The sequence below is a fragment of the Nomia melanderi genome, chromosome 4, assembly GCF_051020985.1.
Source record: "Nomia melanderi isolate GNS246 chromosome 4, iyNomMela1, whole genome shotgun sequence".
In the NCBI taxonomy this organism is placed as follows: Eukaryota; Metazoa; Arthropoda; class Insecta; order Hymenoptera; family Halictidae; genus Nomia; species Nomia melanderi.
Window position 1 is genome coordinate 12834585 of NC_135002.1, and position 19773 is coordinate 12854357.

The 19773-nt window shown below is 35.7% G+C and overlaps 3 protein-coding genes across 7 annotated transcripts in view; all 3 read right to left on the reverse strand.

Annotated features, from left to right (window-relative positions):
• The window catches only part of numb (NUMB endocytic adaptor protein), a 74737-nt gene extending 66209 nt beyond the window's left edge, over positions 1 to 8528 (reverse strand). The window contains exon 1 of one of the 2 annotated variants that reach the window (XM_031973398.2): positions 7892 to 8528. The gene's annotated coding sequence lies outside the window, so the exon portion shown is untranslated. Of the gene's footprint in view, positions 1 to 7416; positions 7688 to 7891 lie in introns of those variants that run through there. The other variant, XM_031973400.2, reaches the window with a different exon arrangement.
• A 1682-nt stretch (positions 8529 to 10210) lies between these two features.
• On the reverse strand, positions 10211 to 12696 carry LOC116425529 (cytoplasmic dynein 2 light intermediate chain 1). Of its 3 annotated transcripts, XM_031973406.2 has the most exons (7): positions 12558 to 12696; positions 12283 to 12400; positions 12031 to 12132; positions 11484 to 11810; positions 11254 to 11411; positions 10911 to 11154; positions 10567 to 10767 (listed from the first exon to the last, which is right to left on the reverse strand). In XM_031973406.2, the coding sequence occupies exons 1-7, from the start codon at positions 12572 to 12574 to the stop codon at positions 10696 to 10698; spliced, it is 1038 nt and encodes a 345-aa protein (XP_031829266.1). In that variant the 5' UTR covers positions 12575 to 12696; the 3' UTR covers positions 10567 to 10695. The 3 variants fall into 3 exon arrangements, with proteins under 3 accessions (XP_031829264.2, XP_031829265.2, XP_031829266.1); XM_031973404.2 differs by having other exon boundaries at positions 10211 to 11154; XM_031973405.2 differs by lacking the exon at positions 12558 to 12696 and having other exon boundaries at positions 10211 to 11154; positions 12279 to 12400.
• On the reverse strand, positions 12336 to 19545 carry scat (VPS54 subunit of GARP complex scat). 2 transcript variants are annotated; one of them, XR_004234698.2, is made up of 14 exons: positions 18830 to 19264; positions 18220 to 18598; positions 18043 to 18145; positions 17791 to 17954; positions 17518 to 17717; positions 17246 to 17431; positions 17043 to 17169; positions 16685 to 16939; positions 16183 to 16608; positions 15827 to 16107; positions 15546 to 15763; positions 15260 to 15473; positions 14322 to 14639; positions 12336 to 12726 (listed from the first exon to the last, which is right to left on the reverse strand). XR_004234698.2 is itself a non-coding variant. In XM_031973394.2 (14 exons), exons 2-14 carry the CDS (start codon positions 18925 to 18927, stop codon positions 14378 to 14380), a joined length of 2913 nt encoding a protein of 970 aa, XP_031829254.2. In that variant the 5' UTR covers positions 18928 to 19105; positions 19472 to 19545; the 3' UTR covers positions 13502 to 14377. The 2 variants fall into 2 exon arrangements, 1 of the variants encoding a protein (XP_031829254.2); XM_031973394.2 differs by lacking the exon at positions 12336 to 12726 and adding an exon at positions 19472 to 19545 and having other exon boundaries at positions 13502 to 14639; positions 18830 to 19105.
• Between the last annotated feature and the right edge of the window lie 228 nt (positions 19546 to 19773).

The window sequence follows — 19773 nt, forward strand, 5'->3', positions numbered from 1 at the left end:
TAATTTGCAAACAAAACTCATTTTTATCAGGAAAAATTAATATTTATAGAATTAAAAAAGATAAATAAATGAATTTTCCACATTTTCTTTTTCTTTTCTGTTTTACGCATTGGATACGTGAATAACACATCGGGATCACTACATTCGTCGTAAACACATTACATTGGACATCTTTTGTTCCATTATTATCATTTTTGTAATCGCCACCATATAATAGAAACGTAACATAATAATATGTAATATTAGCAACCCATGTAAAAAAATAATAACTATTCTAAAAAGAAAATACATTTGCAGCAAATTGCTTTTGAATACTGAAAAACAGACATGATCAATGATAAATCATGAAAAATAAAATTTGTTGACTTATCTGTATTAGAAAATTTAATTATTTACCTCGTTACTCAGAAAATTTAACGTACTACCAAACACAGTAATGCTTTGCATTCAATGATAAATTGTTAATGGATGTATACTGTGAATATGATTGTTTTCTATTATTAATAAAGTGTTTCTTACGGTAACTAACACATCAAGCTATTTATTTTCCGAAATATTATGGTGTTGAACATTAGGCTCCGTTATCCTAAATGAAACTTGTCTATTATTCATTTTTATCTTATAGAATAGAAACAGACACAAAACAAGCAACAAATTTTCTCTCTTTTTCTCTACTAAGTTATTAACAATAAAGAAGATCTATCAAGCATAGTTGTGAAAGAAACCGTAGGACAAGGGGTTAATAGTTTAGTGATAATTAGTAGTAGTTAAACATCCTTCAGCTTTATTAACGCGTTTAATAGTTTGCTAATAATTAACAATGGTTTAACGTTTCGGCTGTTGAAGATAAAAAGATAATAGTGATATTAAACACGATATGGAGTTTTAATTGTTAGATGTATCAGTATACTAATTTTATATTCAATGTTACAAAATCTTCTTGTTGTTCTTTCCATTCGGGTTTTTATATGAAAATCATTGAATCAGGCAATGAATTTCTAAAAGGATTTGTCTTAACGATCGTGTTCATATTGCATGAAAGAAATGTAGCATTTCATTTGAAAAATTAAAAGTCACCTTCATTTCTAGAAAAATATGGCACAGAGAAAAAATTAACATATGTTATTCTGTTGGCTGCAAAAGACACAATAAAACGTTCCTCTCTTTCATCTTTTCAGTGAATCTCCGTATATTATGTTGCATATATCTTCATTTATCCCATGATAACGTGACCTCGCTGAATATGACTGAATAGAAATGACAATAGAATATACAGACTTTCGTTCTCCTTTCTTCCATAAACTGGAGATGATGCAAGCGATCAAATACTTTCTAACGATAGTGCATTCCTATACAAAATGTATGTATAAAATCATATTTATTTCGTTTATTCCTGCTCTGAAACCTTTATAAATCTGTACAAAATTAATGTTCATAAAAGAATTTACAATATTAATTTTCATAAAAGAAGCTTTACAAAATTAATTTTCATTTCAAGAGAATCTTATAAAAGAAGCTTATAAAATTAACTTTCATAAAAAAATCTTTATCAATTCATTTGTAAGTCATTGCTCGAGCTTATTACTTTTATACAATCAAATCAATGTATACAACATATATTGTAGAGCTTCCCATTCATTCTCTTCAATCGTATTTCGAATCGATATGCAGCTAAAACTCGTCCGCATTTAAATCATTTGCTATTTGTATTTAATTATTCAAACGTGTTGCGACGGTGAAAGGGGCGATGAAAGGAGTCTGACTCTCTTCATCAGACCCGAATCAGTTCTACCTACTGCACAACCACTATGGGCCGACTTGATCCGCAAAGTTTTCGTACCGAAAAGCCCTGATACGTTGATGCCTGCAGTCGTCTGCATTGCAGTTTGCCACGAATACCAGTATCGTGCGACATACTAACGGAGGAAGTACGATGGCATAATAAATGTCACGTGTACGGTAAGGACAGTCCCGCGGACAACGTGCCTCTGAAATTATCGCGCAACACAAGCTCGGACATACCTCGCGATGGCGTCTCGGTGAGAGCGCAGGTTACGATGCATCCTGCTTTAATTTTAACGTAAGCACGGAGAATATTCAAAGTCACGAACATCGAGTTATGATTATCGGTTACGATTCATCGTCTTACAAGCTTTGTCCAGCGGCACGCTTCTACAGTTCAGACGTTCGCTGTGCCTACATTGTAATGTTTACCACGTTGAATCACCTTAACCCGTGTACTTGAACTTTCAATATGCTTTCATTGGCAAATTGATTCGCTTAGTTATATTACTTTAATCTAATTCATTGCTATGCATCGCTTACTTGCAACATTTCGTTCCATTCTAATTTTATGAACAGTTCGGGACGTTTATTCTTTCTTGTCCTTGTGGCATTGATTACGACAGTGGTCACTGAATTTAACCCTTTGCATTCGATTTATTTTCAATATTGTTAAGCGTAAACTTGTATTTATTTTCAGGAAAATGAATTAAAGTAATTTACATCGGTAGAATTCAACGTTTTAAATTTATTTAATTTATTACTATTATAATAAGATTTAATTTTTATAATCTTTTGAAGTGTGTCACTTTTTCAAACAATTTCTAACGTTCTATAACAAATTTGTATTGTCATCTCCAGCATGACGAGTGCAAAGAGTTTAGTGTACAAAGTATTACAGATGAAGTTCTAAGCACTGTAAAGCAATAGACATTAATATTGTGTCCAAATTACTTAGAAAAGGCGATAGGCGATCAGAAGGACTATTGATTTAAAATGCCAAGGTCTCGTATTAACAACTGTTTTTCCAGAACACTAATTTTATACTCGTCAATATACTCTCTATAAATAATATTCCGCATCAGTCTCATATTATTACCACTTGCGTACATATGTTACGCAATATTACATAAACACTTTTAACTTCCTCCTTATTCCTCATTACCGAACCTTCGACCTAAATGCGGTTTCATATTCTATACGCTTAGATCTCGAGCGTTACGTCCGTAAAAGTAGATGTCCTCTGCGAATACGCAAAATCATCGTAAAGAGAAAGAGAGTGAGAGAGTACGTTCGTTTATCCAGAGAAACATTTTCCGCGCAATTTCCTATCCGAACCAGTGAACTTGACCACGATTTGATATTAAACTGCAAAGGTCGATAATGTCGTCGCGAGGAAAAGGAACGACGATACAAAAGCGGGTTCACCGGCGACAAGGGAACTCACCGCGGCGAACCGTATAATATCTCCTAGATCGTCGACAAATCGTTGTTGCAAGTAAGCAGTTGCCGCCTTATAGTCACCTGACGACTGCTATATAACAAAACCGGTTGCCGGCGATGTCTTTTTTCCTTTTTTTTACGGCGCGAGTGTCCTACGTTCACCAAGAAAGACATCGACGAAGTGTCAGACACACGTTCCGCAGTTTTCGTGGTGTTCCACCCTGGGCACAATAGCCGAATTGTTCCAAGGATAACGAGCGTTTGCTTCGTTATAGAGCACAATTGACCCGGTTGCCACGTGGCGCACGCACGTATGTACGTGCCTTCCAGGCTGTCGGACGTATCTGTACAATTTGCTCGAACGTGTGCCCATAACCGTGATCGTTATCCAAACGTTCATTAATCCTTCGCGGGAAAATGGTCCGCCGGACGAAACGGTTCGGACGAAAGTTGAACCCATCCAGGGTCAAGCATCGCGGCTCGTCAATAAATATTAATATCAACGTGATGATCGTGAAGCAAAACTGTAGCATTATAGACGTTAATTAGCTTCTTATCAGTAGCGTCGAGCGTTATCGTTCATCCGCTACGGTGATCTTCGGATACGGCTTGCCGTGCGCCGTATCTAATCGCTGGGACAGTTCCATTCGCGTTATTCTTTTGAATCGCGCGAAGAGCCGAATGCTTCGTAAACGGGTTACCGTTCGATCAACATGTGATCTGTTCGAGATCGTCTTAACCTTTTAAGCTCGAAATTATTAGTTCAGCGATCTGGTAAAATCTTGGGCGAGGAATATTGCTTTTACCTATTTCACATAGATATACTAATTTTGTTTATTAATAATTTTATATAAGGCGATACGTTTCAAGAGAATGTAGTATGTGTGATGCAACCAGACTATCGATGCGCATAAGACGCCATTGGCAATTTTGGAACAAAACCATCTTAAAGCGCATGGTACATCTTTCCAGCGTAAAAGTTTCACCTACCAACTGTGGAATGTAATTTCAGAAATTTCTGATAATGCTCGCAATGAAATCAAAGAATGAAGTGTATACAATACATTCTAACAAAAAGCTAAAGCAAAACGAAGAAGAATTATATGTTTATCTGAAAAAATAAGTAACTTATCGTTGAAAAAATTAGTATCATTTTGATTTTAAGATAACTCTTAACGGTCAACAGTTTTCTATAAACTCTTTGCGGACAAGACTGTCATAAACTTCTAATATCTTGTAAAAAATTGGATCGAAGTCTTAAATACTGAAAAAAACCACATGTCTCCCGTTAGTTGAATAATTAGATTATTCATTTACAGTTTTCGATTTTAGATATCAAAGCTCGAAGTTGCCATTACGGCGACATCCAACTGCAAAGAGTTAATTAGTTATTTGTGTTTCTTTAAAAAATTACAGGAATAGTAGCGAAATCGATTTAGATGATAGAAGAGACAAACGTGTATCTGGCGATACACTTTACTGACGTATTTGAATGCGCAATGATAATGTTGGATACCGCCCTTCCTCACTACCATCTTCGGTCAGGTTCGGAGAACCTTTCTTTCGTAATTCCCGTTGCCCGTTCCTTTCCCGTACCACACAACCGCTCGCAAATTAATATATACACCTTTCCTTTTCGCGTGGGAGTGAACGTCGCTCCGTTCAACGACAATTTTTGATACGCACAAAATCCGATGTACGTCCGGTTACAAATTCGATCGTAACTCGCGAAAATATCGCGACCGGATAAGATCCGTAGCGCGCGCTGTTTGACAGCCGCTGAAACGTGTTTGCGTTCGGAAATCATCGATTCCGATTGTCCGAGGATAATCCTGATATAGTCCCGATCACCGTTCAGAGTTTATTTGGAATTGCGAATGATACCGTCATAAATTTTTGAATAAAATAAATCCACTGTCACGAGATAAAACGGCCGATGATGTAGAATAAACGAACGGGGAAAATAAATAAACCGGGGATTAAAGGAGTCTGTAAATCGAAACAGCGAAAATATCCTTCGACTGCTCGTGTCTTATTTAAGATCTGCACCTTCCCCAATAGAAAGAAATTTGTCTACCAGTTTCTCTCGTTGAGTCCAGAGTACAGTTGGCTTCATTAAAAAAAAAACCGTCGAGACTGAACTCGAAATTTCATCAATAAAAAATGAAAACAACAAATCTATTTTAATGAACGTTACATTTCGATGATTATTGTAATCATACAACTGCGCGCACGCATGCACACGACCGATAAAAGAAAGTATATTGAACAGTTCCAGAATTGATTACTTCATTTCTGAATAATTTTCGCGGCACACGGAGAGTATAATATCACGTCGCTCTTATTCATCCAGCTCGTGACTACGTATCCGATTCAATCGATGCTTGGTCGTGTAAGGATCTCAGTCACATGCTATTTTTCTTACGAATAACCCGAGCAATCGATGAGCCTTGCCAAGCCAGTTTACAGACTGGCCGGATAAATGTCACTCAATCGTCAAATCGGTTAGCTCCACAGAAAGGAAAGCAGAGAAAAATGATGTAATAGTTTACACTGACTTTTCATATTTCCCTTTAAATGAAAGATTAAATAAACATTGTATAATATATTTCACTCGATTATTACACGTATAGTCTTAATCTAACAACCATGTGAAATGCATAAAGTAGTATATCTTACTAATAATTTTTATCATTATTATAATTTAACATGACCAAAAGAATTTTTGTATTCTCGTGAAACTAAACCCAACAGTGGAGAAATTTGTTTCAGCTAGAAAAGGTTAGGAATCAATCGAGCGCATTGACAATAAAATTTCAAAAAATTCGAAAAATAAAGTTCACTCGTTTGATCAAAAAGTAGCTCAAATCTGTCGACGTAAGTTTTGTTCGTGAAAAACTTCGATAACATGGAATATCGTTGTTGGCCGTCTAATCGAGTGCTGCATTGGCGTCCCGGCGACCTGACTCTGCCAGGTACGTACCTACTCGGCACACGATTGCCGGTTCGCGAGACCCGGTCACACGAACACGCTCGGATTTCTTAGCTTCGTGTTCGCGCGTATACAGGTGCAAACCTGTTGGTCGCCTTTACCTGCTCCGATCGATGGACTACAAAACGAAATATCCCGACGATCCGATACGTACGCGTGGGAAGCCTGACGTCACGATCGAATAACACACTCTTCTTCTTTCCTCCGCGAAATCAAGGTTGCCCAGTGATCGTCGATCAGAAAGTGGACGATGAAAGGAAATCCCTGAAAGCGGATTCGCACTCGTTCCAATCTGAACGGAGGTGAATCCGTTGCAACTTCGGTAATTGTTGCGCCGAAGCTGTAGACGAAGGAATTGGGCCGGAGAAGACGCGTTCTCCCCGCCCAGTCGTTAATAGATAAATAGATGTAAGTAGAGGAGAGGTTTCGACTAACAAAGGAACACCGTTCCCCATTAATAGAGACGAAAGTTTACTTAATTGCTTCAGCGACGAAGATTTGCCCAGGGATATCCTTGCGGGGCGACTGCTGCGAGTGAAAGCGGAAACTGAGAAACTTTACAATTCTTACATAAATCGCGCGAGAAACGGTAATACTCGTTATTGTTCGAAGTGAAACGGTGTAGTCGATTACATCTTGGAAACAGAAATTTGCCTTTGATAAATTAAGGTGGATAGGATTAAGGCGGTAGACTACAAGTCCACGAAGAAAGCTATTGAGCGTAGACTAAAGGAGAAATCTGTTTGAAACTCTCTCACATTCGCGTGTATCGGCAATCGATACTTCGAAAGCCTTTGCTTACGAGAACCTGCCGAAAATTCTAACACTTCGCGATGACGCGGTAAAATACACTCTCCACAAGACGAAAATGACATTTACGCGCAATTCCTAAATCGAACAAGTGGCGCAAGAAATTCAAAAAGTACGTGCACCTCGTTTCATCAGACAAGTCGAAATGAAGTATGAAGCAGGTTCGAACGCGAACTTTGCCATCCGAGACCGTAAACAGTTTAATGAAACAATGAAATCGACCTGTCACCGAACAATTCGCCGAGTCACACGATACGCCAGCAACGGTGTCTGTCCCGTGCGTACGCGGCGACGAATCGGCGAGCGCGCATACATCAAACGGACATTTCCGATTCGATCGGTGGCGGAGCGTTGTCATTCCGCACAATTTCTTTTGCGTCGCTCATTACCTTTAGCTCCCGGTCAGCGCAGTAACAGCCACGGCACGGCGGCAAAAGGGACACGCGTCCACGGCGGACAGGGTGACCGACGCTCTGTCTCCCGTCGCGCGTTCGCACGGCATAAAATACGACGCGGGGACGCGTATTCACGCGCTGGCCCGATAGTATATTGATCGTTCAAAGAACTCGATCCCGCCGTCGAAGATGCGCGCAAGAAGGACGACCGGATAACTGTCCAGGGAGGGCGCGTTCACACCGGAATCGATAACCGCGAGAAGCGGCCGCAGGAGGGGGCAGTCCACGATCACCGCGATATACGATGTTGGTCGTGGCGAGAACGGCGTATCGTGCGATCCTGTTTTTATCGATTCGATCACGGTGACAGGTGAATCGAATGGTACAACCACACGAATCGCACACGCACATGCACGCACATGCTAGCGCAAACACGCGCATATTCCGTTGATGCGATTTAACGACTCACCTATTCGATTAGCAGCCGGCGCAGCTCTCCAGTTTTAGGGGATGGTTACGAAACTCCCGGCGTCGCCGACTTCCGGTATCAGGTACGCTTCTGACTCGTTGAATCAACGGGACCCGAGGACGCGTTGAAAAATCACTTCCCGGCTGAGATTAAGAAAAGAAAACGCGCGTATCGCGGAGGGCGAGAACGAGACGGGATTACTAGGACAAGAGAGGGTGGGGAGGGGAGGAAGAGGAGGTGGAGAAGGAGGAAGGCGAGGAGGTGTGATAACGGAAAGAGTCGCGGCGGATCGGTGGAACCGCAAAGCGTAAAGGTACCGCGGTGCAGAAAATTCGCGTGGACAGTCGGACACGGGTGTTCGATTGCGGCGCGACCAAGAGCCCGGGTAGAGCACACGACACGCGCGGTGCCTCTCTATCACAGCGGCATTTTCACTGAGGAAACCGAGGCCAGAAAGCGAGAGGCCCGCGACCAAGCGGAAAACCCCCCAGCCGGATCTCGTTTTCGTAAACGCTCGACTCTGACTATCCGTGTATCGGGGGCGACCCGTAGCTCGAGCGCAAGCGCGACGCTCCGTAGCGCGCAAGCGTCACCGTTTTCGCTGCCGACACGACGCTCTTATCAGCGCACCGCTCCGCTCTCTGCCGCTGGAAACAAGGGAGATCCGCTGTCACGGTGCCGCAACACATCGCTACTTTTGCCCTTTAAAGAGGGCCGGACGAAACGCCTGCGCCCCATCGGCGACCAGTCAGGACCGATCGGTGGGGTACCAACCACCTCGGGTTACCGTGACGGTCCGATAACACCGTGCCGCACGAATTTTGATCCGCGATATCCGCCGGATGATCCTCGCGCAGTTGCCCCGAACACGAATCCAGAAGCGGAATTGATCCCCCGTTTTCGGTTTTTCAGGAAATTGAGTTTGAATGGATAATGGAATTGTCTGGCTGAGATGGGAAGCTGTTTGAATGCTTTTGGGAGAATGTTATTTTATTTTGATCTTTATAAATGGTTTTTTTTAAATATTGTAAATATTGGGACCCTTTTAAAGCATTTTTGGAGCAAGCGAAATACTAGTTATGCGTGAATTTCTTAAGTTACTTTTTACATTTATTTTGAAAAGTAGAATATAGGAGAAAATATAATTGTGCTACGCGTTAATGAACTCTGCGATACAGATTTTACTTTTAATCGAGAGAGTAAAATATTTCCGCGAGTCACAAAGTGCTGTTAGTGATTTTATGCGTCAATTATTGCTTGATCCTTTTTAATATTTATTGCTTCTGAATTATTTTATGAAAACTGGTAAGATTAAAGATAATATTCTATTTTTGCGTTTTTATGATATGTGTCTTTTATCTGCAACATATTTTTGAGTTTTCTCTAATGTCATTTACAAAATTTTTACCGTTGGGATTTAATGTCTAATGCAAACGCGTCCTTTAAGCATCAGTCGAAAAAGACACAGTTATAGATACCTATACTAATTTCTCCATAACAGATATTTGTATACTCTTTATAATTAACGGTTTTCAAGTTTGTATTTAATGAACTCTATAACAATTGTTGACTGAATATTGAAAGATATGTAATTGTTATAATTTATGAGACAGTATAATATTACAAGGACTACATTTTTGCAAATTGGACACCACGTAAAATACAGAGCCAGTATCAAGTTTTTTCTTCAAAAATTTAGCACTAAAAATTGGAAAAAATGTCTACATAAGTTATTTCATTCGTTCTGAACATCTAAGTTATCTGCATTAATTTTAATAATATAGAAAACTGTATAAAAACAGAATCATTAAACCAAAATTTATTTAATTTCATTAAAATATTAAATTTGCAATATTTTAAGAATAGCCTAATACTTATTAGAACAGATCAAATGAATCAATAAAATATAATTTATTAATTTTAAAAGTAAACATTTGTTTGCCGATACAATCAAAATGAGCCACGTGGATAAGATAATTGAAGCACCTGGTCTAAGTATTCGCCCTTGTTAGTCTGTTAAGGTGAACGAATAGATAACATTAAAATATTTTGCCAATTTACTGAAAAAAGTTACCAACGAATAATACCCACAATTTCTGAATATTACAATTGCCTAAAGTCTCACGATCGTTTTTCAATTTTGATAAGAATATATATCTAATAACAGTTCTGATAAAGAAACAGAGACTAAATTGCATACAAACGATACGGTAAGACAATGAACATCAGCGCATAGTGCTACTGGCGAACTTACAATTACTAATAATATTTCTCTTTCCAATTCCGAATAAAATAAAACAAACGTTTCAATATATTTGATTAAACCTTTATTGATAAATATACAGACACAAGTAAAATTTTAATAATTACTAAAAATTGGCATATGCTAGTTTCTATATGAATACGAAGGAACTAGTACACGCTGAATTGTACGCGATTGTGTCGTATGACATAATTCTTCTTGCCTTCTGATAAATAAGCTTTATCACAGGCCTTCTTATCGTTGTTGCCATTGCAAGCTGTAGTGCGCCTCTTCTGAGTTGGGAGTTACGAATTATGAATCTTAAAATAAGGGGATAATGTTCTAAAGAAAACAAATACTTCTAAAAAACTTTATTGTCGCATAATTATATTTATACATAGCCCGCCTACATTTTTGCAAATTTTTTGCAAAGTATATGTAGTATAAAACTGATAGGGTGGTGCTATCCATTTGAAAGTTTCTTCCAATCTCGACAGGATCAAGCACGTGAGAAGAATTCGCGATAAATCCATATAGCAGAATAATGTTATCTAACCGTAATCTATGACGGATCCGGAATGGGAATTTGAGGTGTTCGACCTTCCAGCATATTGTGAAGCAGAATACCAATTTCCTACAAGCAAATCGTAAATGGAAAATCCGTTCAACTAATAATATCGTACGAGACGCTAAGGGTGGAGAACATTTTTGAGTATGAAATATGAATCCATCATTCCCTCTAAAACAATACAAATCAAGTTGATGAATTAAAATCACCTCTTCTCTTTGTGCTCGTAATCTATCAATAATTGGCTCATTGAAGTTAGGATCATTGCTTGGATCTTCCAAGGTAATATCACTGCTTCTGGACACTTGCGGTATACGAGTAATATAAATCTGTTTGATGGCATCTAAGATGGCCGAAGGCCTCGTCTGAGGAAATTGCAAATCGATTGAGGAAAATGAATCTGTGCCAGGCGACACAATTAATGGCTTCTCGAAATCTATACACTTTCCACCGCTGAATTATACCGTGGAAAGAAAATATGATTGCAATTGTACAGTTCTATTTTTAAAAATAAAGACATTTCAAATGTCTCGGTATCTAAAAAAACCTTACGAAAGTTGAGTGCCAAATCCATAATAAGATAATATGTCTTTGGTTCTCCGCACTATGGTCTTATCTTTCGATGAGTGATAATAGAGACCTGCCCCTAAGATATGAGCCGTAGCTCTTAAAGTTTTTCCCATTAATTCCTTTGTATTTAGATCTAAATCCTATTACAGAATTAACCGAGCTTTTTATTCCATTAATATACAAATATTTTAAGGGATAATTTGACATGATACCTTAAATTTGTCGTATTTCCCACCTACAATGCAAAGTTTTATCGGAAAAGGATCAACTTCCTTTTCTAACGCTCTCTTTCGTTCTGTAGCTCGACGATGCCTAAGTTCCTGTATCATTTTATCGTCGTAACTCATTTTCATCGCGCTTCGAATCACCGACAGAGCTTCCTCGAATGAAGACCATAAAATTTCTGGTTGCGACAAATCCAGCATCATTAATATCGTGAGATGATGAGGCGAATGAGTTAAAGACGCGCCCGTCATTGCGGCGGATACTAACGAAGACGTTAAGTGTCCCACTTCCCAAACATGTACAATATTTTTTATCTGTATCGACAAGAAAAGAAAACGGAAAAACAATGACGAATTCCGTGTTCTGCAAACCATTGTAAATTATTACAATATTTTGTAAATTATTGTCAATAATGATTTTTTTTACTAGTCTATTGTAAATAAGGTAAATCAATCAATGTAATAAAATTGATGGTAAGTAATTCAATACTTAGTTCACGTGTGATCATAAAATGTAGGGAAAAGGAAAGCTTACTAAGCTCTTCCCGGCTTTACGCCCGAAAGAATAATCGATTGCGATGGTTGGCTTCGGTGTTTCTTCTTTCTCAAGGAATCGATACGTCATCGTTGTTTTACCCTAAAAATTCACATCTCTTCCTGAAGGTATTCAGAGAATATAGAACATTCATCGAGAAATATTATTTAATCTTATATATATGTATATATAATGTAATATTATATATATAAGATTAAATATATATATATATATTCGATTATAATTACGTACAACCTTCTTAGTACCAACAATGATAATAGAACGTTCATGTGTTTCATTTGAATCAATCTTACGATGTTGTTCTTCTTCTAAACAAAGCCGCAACGCTGCATCTCTTATATTTTCTTCACTATAAAATAATTGCAATCGCAGAAAAAAGGATTTAATTTATTACTGCAAACAATATTAAAAACGAACCACTTGCTACCACCTCAAGAGCAAAATTTTGAAATTTTATCCACCATATATAATGCTATTAATTAAAGTAAATATAAGAAAATACATACGAGTTCTTCTTAGCCATTATTTTTCAATGTACTATTCTCAGACACGCATGAAATGTATGATAATAAATGAGAACACTTTTTGTTTTCACGTAGGTTATGATAGTGTTTTCGTATTCGTTACTATAGCAGCGATATCCGGTGTATCTTTTGATAGAATAGCCCGCGTTTACTTAATAAATAAATATAATATATAAAAATGTTTTATATGGTATTATCTTTATATAATTTTTATAATACATTATGCAATAAAGTAATGAGGTATGGTACATCTAAGTTGTTATATTTCTCTACCTCCAAATGGAACGCGTGATGATTCAACAAGACGTCATCAGTCTTGACAAAACACTTTACAATAATTTATAATAATCAATTATACCGTTTTAAATAGTAAAATTTAGTGAAAAATATTTAAAATATATTAATACGCCTTTGTTGGACCATAACGTACAATTTTTTTATTAACAAATCATTAATGGCTCAAAATACAACTGATTATTGTGTTATTTATCCGTGATGTACAGAGTAGACTAGACTAAGTTGATAATGGAATGCACCATATAAATATAATTTATAATAAATTATAAACATTACAGAAGCTAATGTAAATAAGAAGATTATATATAAGCAACGTAATATGAGATAACAATAACTTATCACTTTATCTTTGGTCACAGGAATGAAAAAAAAATTTACAATCAATTATATAAGAGAATTGCTTAAATCCACAACCTTTTTTTGAAATACGCGAAACGCTTATAGTGATGTAGTATTAAATTGAGTTATATCTTTTTTCCTTCTCCAGAGAATTATTTCCCTAATTCGTTCAGGAAAGTTTGATAAAAACACACCATCAGTAGCAGTCCTACAATAAGCCACCTTTACTATTAAAAACCTAGTGTAATAATCTGTCGATAAAAACAGATTGATATAAGTAATACATGATATATAAAAACGTTCAAAGGATCATTATTAGATTTATTCTGAGGATACATTCTTTATAATCAGTCCAATTCTAGCAGTGAACACAACAATAAAAGCAGTTGTATTATATACGTCTTTCATATTTTAAACAATTTTTAGGTCTTTCATTTGAACTATTAAGTTCGAGTATGAACATTAGAATATGAAGTTTATTACCGATTGTTTCGATGAAATTTTAATTTTAATTATTAGAAAATACGAGTAAAATATATGGACACTTATGTAAAGAAGAAAGTTATTTGATACTTAAAATCTTGGTCCTTCTATCCCAACCCTATTTTCTCGCAATGTTCTGTTAAATTAAATATTTCACAAATGATACTAAAAACTGTATTGCCTGGTTAATAATGTTTAAATAAAAATGAGCTCTTCATGATTGAATACCACAGATATAAAAGAAAAGAGTTCACATAATATGCAGAATTCTTTTTTATAGTTCATACTCATTATACCAAAGTTCGTACTTGAACACTATAGCGTAAATAAATGATTGTTTGGGAGACAGAATAATATAACTAACTTATAATTCTTATGAAATGTAGCCAATAACCAATGTATATAAAATCATATTCCCATGAAACCTTTTTTTAGTTTTCTATTTACCCAGGTTCTGAAGTATTGGATACAGCATTTTATAAAAATGCTTATGAATAAAATAATTAGAAATATTGTTATGTATGATTCCAATAGAAGCCACCATGTCTTAAAAATCCATTGAAACATTCATAGTCGTTAGGACTATTGTGAAGCGTGCGCAGGAAGACGATAAGAAAGATTAGTCACCTCTTTCGGCAATACTTCATCGCCTCTATTATGCAATATATCACACGCTCTGCATGTTATCTAGTCCATATGTCACTCATCCAATTGTCATCTAGCTCATTGGTAGGCAACACTTTTAATTTTCGTAATGCTTCGAGATAAAAAGTAAGTTCAGACGTAACTATGCCATGCTGTGGACCACCGTTGTTCACTATATTCATTTTAACTAACTGTTCTCTGAGTTTTTCTTTAAAAGATGTGTTTACCGTACGATACAAGATTTGTACTTCGACTGCAGGCAGAATTCCAGAAACAGCTTCGTGTAGCTTTATTAAATAGCTGCAAGTAATAATTTATTTCACAAATTTGTACCTCTGCGTTGACAGTTTAAAATTTTTCTTGCACAAAAGTGATTTTGAAAAGGGTATATATAATGTTTACTTTCTTTCTGTATTATTTGCAAATCAAATTGATAAGGTTGGTATACCCTTTTCATTACGAATGATACCTATAGTCGCACATCGAAATTTCGGTTATAGCATAAATTTGATTGTGTTTATCCTACAAATTTAATCATTTCGATACATACTTGTTTATAAATTGTCATGCCGATTTGAAATAACTTAAACAAAAAAATAATGAATATTTATATAATCAACAAAGGCATTTTTGACTTACAGTAAAGTATAGGTTGGAGTCTGAACTAACTTATCAAACAGCAATATACTGACGGCTAAATCCGCCATAGTGAAAGGGTTAAAGTTACATAAAAAAGATTAAGAAACATTTAATCATGAAATAAAAGTTTAAAAAAGGATAAATTACTAACTTACAATTCAGTTTCTTAATTTTACTATTTTAACTAATCCATCAAGAATTTTTATTGTTGAACTAATAGTTAACTAATATTCAAGTTAGTCATATTATTTTGTAATGATTATTAATGTTCAAACACTTACTTTGAAATGTTTCTAAATGAAACTGATGGTACAGGTGGTCTTGCAGTCCACTTTGATATTTGTCCACCAAGCAGATTGTCAACAATAGTAAGGATCTTGCCTTCAATTCCCTTTACATGATCTCGAATATGCCTTTCAACACTATCCAATAACGCTACACCGCCACTTATATTAGACGAACCAAATCCACGACTAGGATTTTGTTCTATCAATGCTATTAAAAAATTGCAACATTAATACTATAAATATCATTACAAACGAAAATCCTATGATCGATTTCACTTACATTGAAAGTGTGCCTTTACAAAAGGCATAAACCACAAAATCAGCTTCAAGCTACGCGCAGCTAATACTAGTATTGTACTAGTAATTGTTTTTAAACCAGCAACTTGCATCGCGCCAGCGCCAAGTACAAGTTGACAGCAACGGGAATTATAATGACGTAGTAATTCAGCCAAATACCTTCCTATTGTCCCAGACAAGGCGATTAACTCACTGGCAGTTCTAAAATTGTAATTAAATTTAGTACATCTAGCATTTTAATAAATCTATTAATTCAAGAATTACCTGCAATATTCGTGAATCATTTGTATAAGCATTAAAGCCGTGGCAACGACGGCGTATTTTTCGTCACCTATTATAATAAAATTATGAATAACATCTTCTTTAGCCCTGTCTTCGGGCTTAAATTGATAAGTTGGTAAGCAGTTGTTTTCGTACACATAAGTTACTAAAGACTGAAACTCAGTTGGTACGTCAGCCTGCTTCCATCTTTCCGACTCCAATAAAAGAGTAAGCTTTGTTTTCAGCTCAGTGTGAAATCTCTGAATAAACTTGCTAGCTTGTGCCTTCGATATAATAAAATTGTAAGTAATTACTGCAAGTTAAGCAGGTAGAAGTACCTATTAAAAGTAATACTGTACCTTAAAGGCAGATCGTAAAGCTGTACACTGCTTACCACAGACTTTTTCGCAAGTTTCTGTGAATCCCTCAACTAAGTTAGCTAACTGGCATACCTGAGCCGTAGTTGCCCTTTTACTTAGCCAAGATGATTTATCATTCCAATTTTGACCTTCCTTTTCTTCTTGTTTATTATTTGCACTCTCGTTATTCATTTTCTCTTTATCAATTTGGGACTTATCTTTATCATTTGCACCTGCAGAAAGCAGATTCCCCATTCGTTCATGACAATAATCGCAAACCGAAGTTATCATATCATTGAGTTTGGTTGTCACTCGTGAATGCTCTACTCTAGTTAATAATCGATCAGGAATACTATCATCAAACGAACCGTCACAAATTCGACCAGTTACAAGATCTACTGTGTCTTGCATAACATCATGAACAGCCTGTAAGATGTATCAGTGTATTGACAACATAAATAATCAAGAGCATTTATGACTAACTATAAACTTTGGTAAATACCTTTACTCGCATAAGTAGAAATGTCAATGATTGTATAGTGTTATTAAGTAGCGTCAATCTCTCTGCTAAGGAAAGTCCACCAACTTCAAGGGCAGCTGCTTGTTGATCACTGCAACAATCACTTGCTGCTAAAGCTTCTATAACTCTCTGCTTTGTGACAGCCCTGACTGTTGTTATAGCTTCCTCTTTGTAGGTATCCACAAATTGAAAATGTTTTTGCCGCAGCAGACCAGAAATGATGGACACAAGTTTATCCTGTTCGTTGAGGATGTACAAATGATCTCACTGGGAAGAGATGGATGACGGTTTGTTTGCTACGAACGAAGTATACACTTCCAAAAATTGTATGTATACTTACACCATCCAGAACACTGCTTTCACCACCTAACGGTCTGTTCAAATCGGCAGTTGCATATCTTTGAAATTCTGTAGACAACATTTTATCTACTAATTTTTCCATTTCTGTTAACTGAGAACTTAGATGTCTAAAAATACAAACAAAAATTAATGATATCAACTTCTAGAATAGTTATTACTTTTGTACAACTTATATCAATATACCTAAAACTGTGCACCCCATTTAACTCTTGTAAAAGTATCTCTTGTGTTGTGGAAATAAGATCTAATGCTGCAACATAATCTGGAGTGGATAATAATAATTGTATCATTGGTTGACTTTGATGTACTGTGGCCATAAGCTTCAATTTTTCATGAACTAATAATCGATTAGATCTTGCTTGTTCTAATCTAAATAACAAAACAATCAAAGTAAGACATACATTGAACATAATATAACACATAATTGTAAAACATAATATTATAAATATTTTTACCGTAATATATCTAAGGAATCATTGACTAGATGTCTATCAACTTGATGAATATTCTTTCTAAGAGCTTTCAGAACAGTAATAGTTTGTGTAAGTTGCTCCATTAAGGCATCATGAGAAGTCATAGCATGAAAAAATGCTTGAGATTTTGAAGCAACCTGTTCAGCTATTTTAACTTCCACAACATCTAAATAGTGACTTAACTACAAGAAAAATTTTAATCTTATTTGTCTTCTTCTTTTAAAATTTATCTAACATATTTACTTTTTAATATACCTTTTCTTGCATTTGTTTTACATGCATAACAATATTAGAATCTTCATTCAATAATCCATTTTTTGTAAATGGAAATACAGCATAAAAGTTATCCTTTTGAGAAAGATCCAGATTAGGTGTTAAAAAAATTTTTGGAATGTTTGTTAAATCAAATTGCACTCTGTCTGTATAAACAAACATTATTTATTTAATATAAAAATTTGATATTCTATTGAGTAAATAATAATTTAAATCATTAAGAATTATTCTTACCTAAACACTTCACTTTTTTTAAGTTTGGAAAATTTTGTAACAATTCATTAGGAGTAGTTGGTCTATTGGCATTTGAATTCATACGAGAATGTTTTCTAAATCTCTACAAATAAATATTTTATTAAGAAAGTTAAGTCTTCAAAAATAAATATTTCATTTTAAAAATATATTGGTTACCCTGGCAATTTTCTTTAAATATGACTCGAAATGTTGCATGGTAATTTCAGGAAGGTATGGACTTTTAGGTATATCAACTTTTTCTACAAATCCATCTCCCCAAGTACGAGTGAAGAAGTTACTCTGTTTTCCTTTAAATGGGTCATTTAAAACAGCTGGTAAATTCTGTGCAGCAGAATATACAGTCCATGAAGAAGATGGTTCTGAGAATTGGCCATTGCTTTTACGCTGCTGTTGCATTGCTGCATGTTTAGTAGCGTGTGTCACATAATCTTTATCAGAAACACCTTCCACAGGAAGACTAGCGCATACTCCATTATAACCATAGAGGCACACAAAAGATCCTCCTTCTATGGCACAATGCTGGTCTCTTAGGTGTCTGAAGCAAAATCAGATAAAATCTGTTATTCTACATAACATTTATAACAAATGCTATTCAGCAAAATACTTTCACTTTAATGCATTAGTTACTATAAAAACTGTATGGTTATAGTTACATTTGAAATAAATACACTAGAGTAAATTAAATAAGAGCTTAGATTACTGTTTAATGTGAATAAAAATGAAAATAATTTTACAGTGAAAATAAAAATTAAATAAACCGACCCACCTCACAAAATCTTCTATTTGCTTGAATGAAAGGTTAGTGCAATATTCACAACTCAAAATCGTGCTCAACGGTTCAGATCCTTTCACGATCTTCGCCATTTTCCATTTAAGGTCCTACTTTGACATTCCGTCACTGTTTGACCTAATTTACTATTCATCGAGGTTTTTCAACGTTAACTACACGTATGATTATTTAGCGATTCCACTTATCTAGTATTGTTCATTACTAAACGTATTCTTATCATTTGTGAATACACGTTTCACGATCGGATTCAGGCTAGCCAACAAAGAAACATGCGATAATAAGCACCAATTTCCATGTATAGGAAAGTGTAGGAAACAAAATTTCGATGTTAATTTGTGGCATGTTCTTTACTCTGGCTGCATCACCAACAAACAAACAAAATGCCAATGCTTTTTCCCGAGCGCCGCTATTACAGTTATTGTACATATTTAACGGTTATTTATAGGAACGGTTCATATGGGTTGGTGCCCATGGAAAAATAAATGTACTCATCAAAGAGTGTGAAAACTTTAAAAACTCTTACAATATAAAATTAACTTTCTATTAAAAAGTTAAATAACGTGAGCTATAGTAGAATTAATTATATCTGAGTCAATATAAAAAAAATAAAAAGTAAACCTTAAATGTTATATGCTACAAAGAGTTCACTACTTCCTAAACTCGTTTGAGTTGTTGCAGCTTACGAGAATTCGTGTCACATGTCCTGAATTACCGACTGTGTAAAAAATCACAGATTTTGCTCTGCCCTCTATACCTAGAAAATGGTGAATAAGAAAACTACATCAAGCAAAATGATCGTAGTTGACCCAAAACAATTAAATATGGTAAATCAGCATACAAACGTATTTGATACAATGCTGCCATATCTTCAAACTTTGAAATGCGCGAAGCTACATACTGAGTGAAATCAGAAAGCTTTG

Excerpts from the sequence above, each read along its gene's own strand:
- scat (XM_031973394.2), bottom strand. The coding sequence starts at position 18,927 with ATGGCGAAGATCGTGAAAGGATCTGAACCGTTGAGCACGATTTTGAGT. Across the intron at positions 16,940-17,042 it reads AAAGCAGTGTTCTGGATGGT|GATAAACTTGTGTCCATCAT; the intron begins GTAAGTATACAT and ends CTCAACGAACAG. Across the intron at positions 14,640-15,259 it reads TCATTTAGAAACATTTCAAA|CTATTTAATAAAGCTACACG; the intron begins GTAAGTGTTTGA and ends TATTACTTGCAG.
- LOC116425529 (XM_031973404.2), bottom strand. Across the intron at positions 11,811-12,030 it reads GTAAAGCCGGGAAGAGCTTA|ATAAAAAATATTGTACATGT; the intron begins GTAAGCTTTCCT and ends TTGTCGATACAG. Across the intron at positions 11,412-11,483 it reads GGAAATACGACAAATTTAAG|GATTTAGATCTAAATACAAA; the intron begins GTATCATGTCAA and ends ATTCTGTAATAG.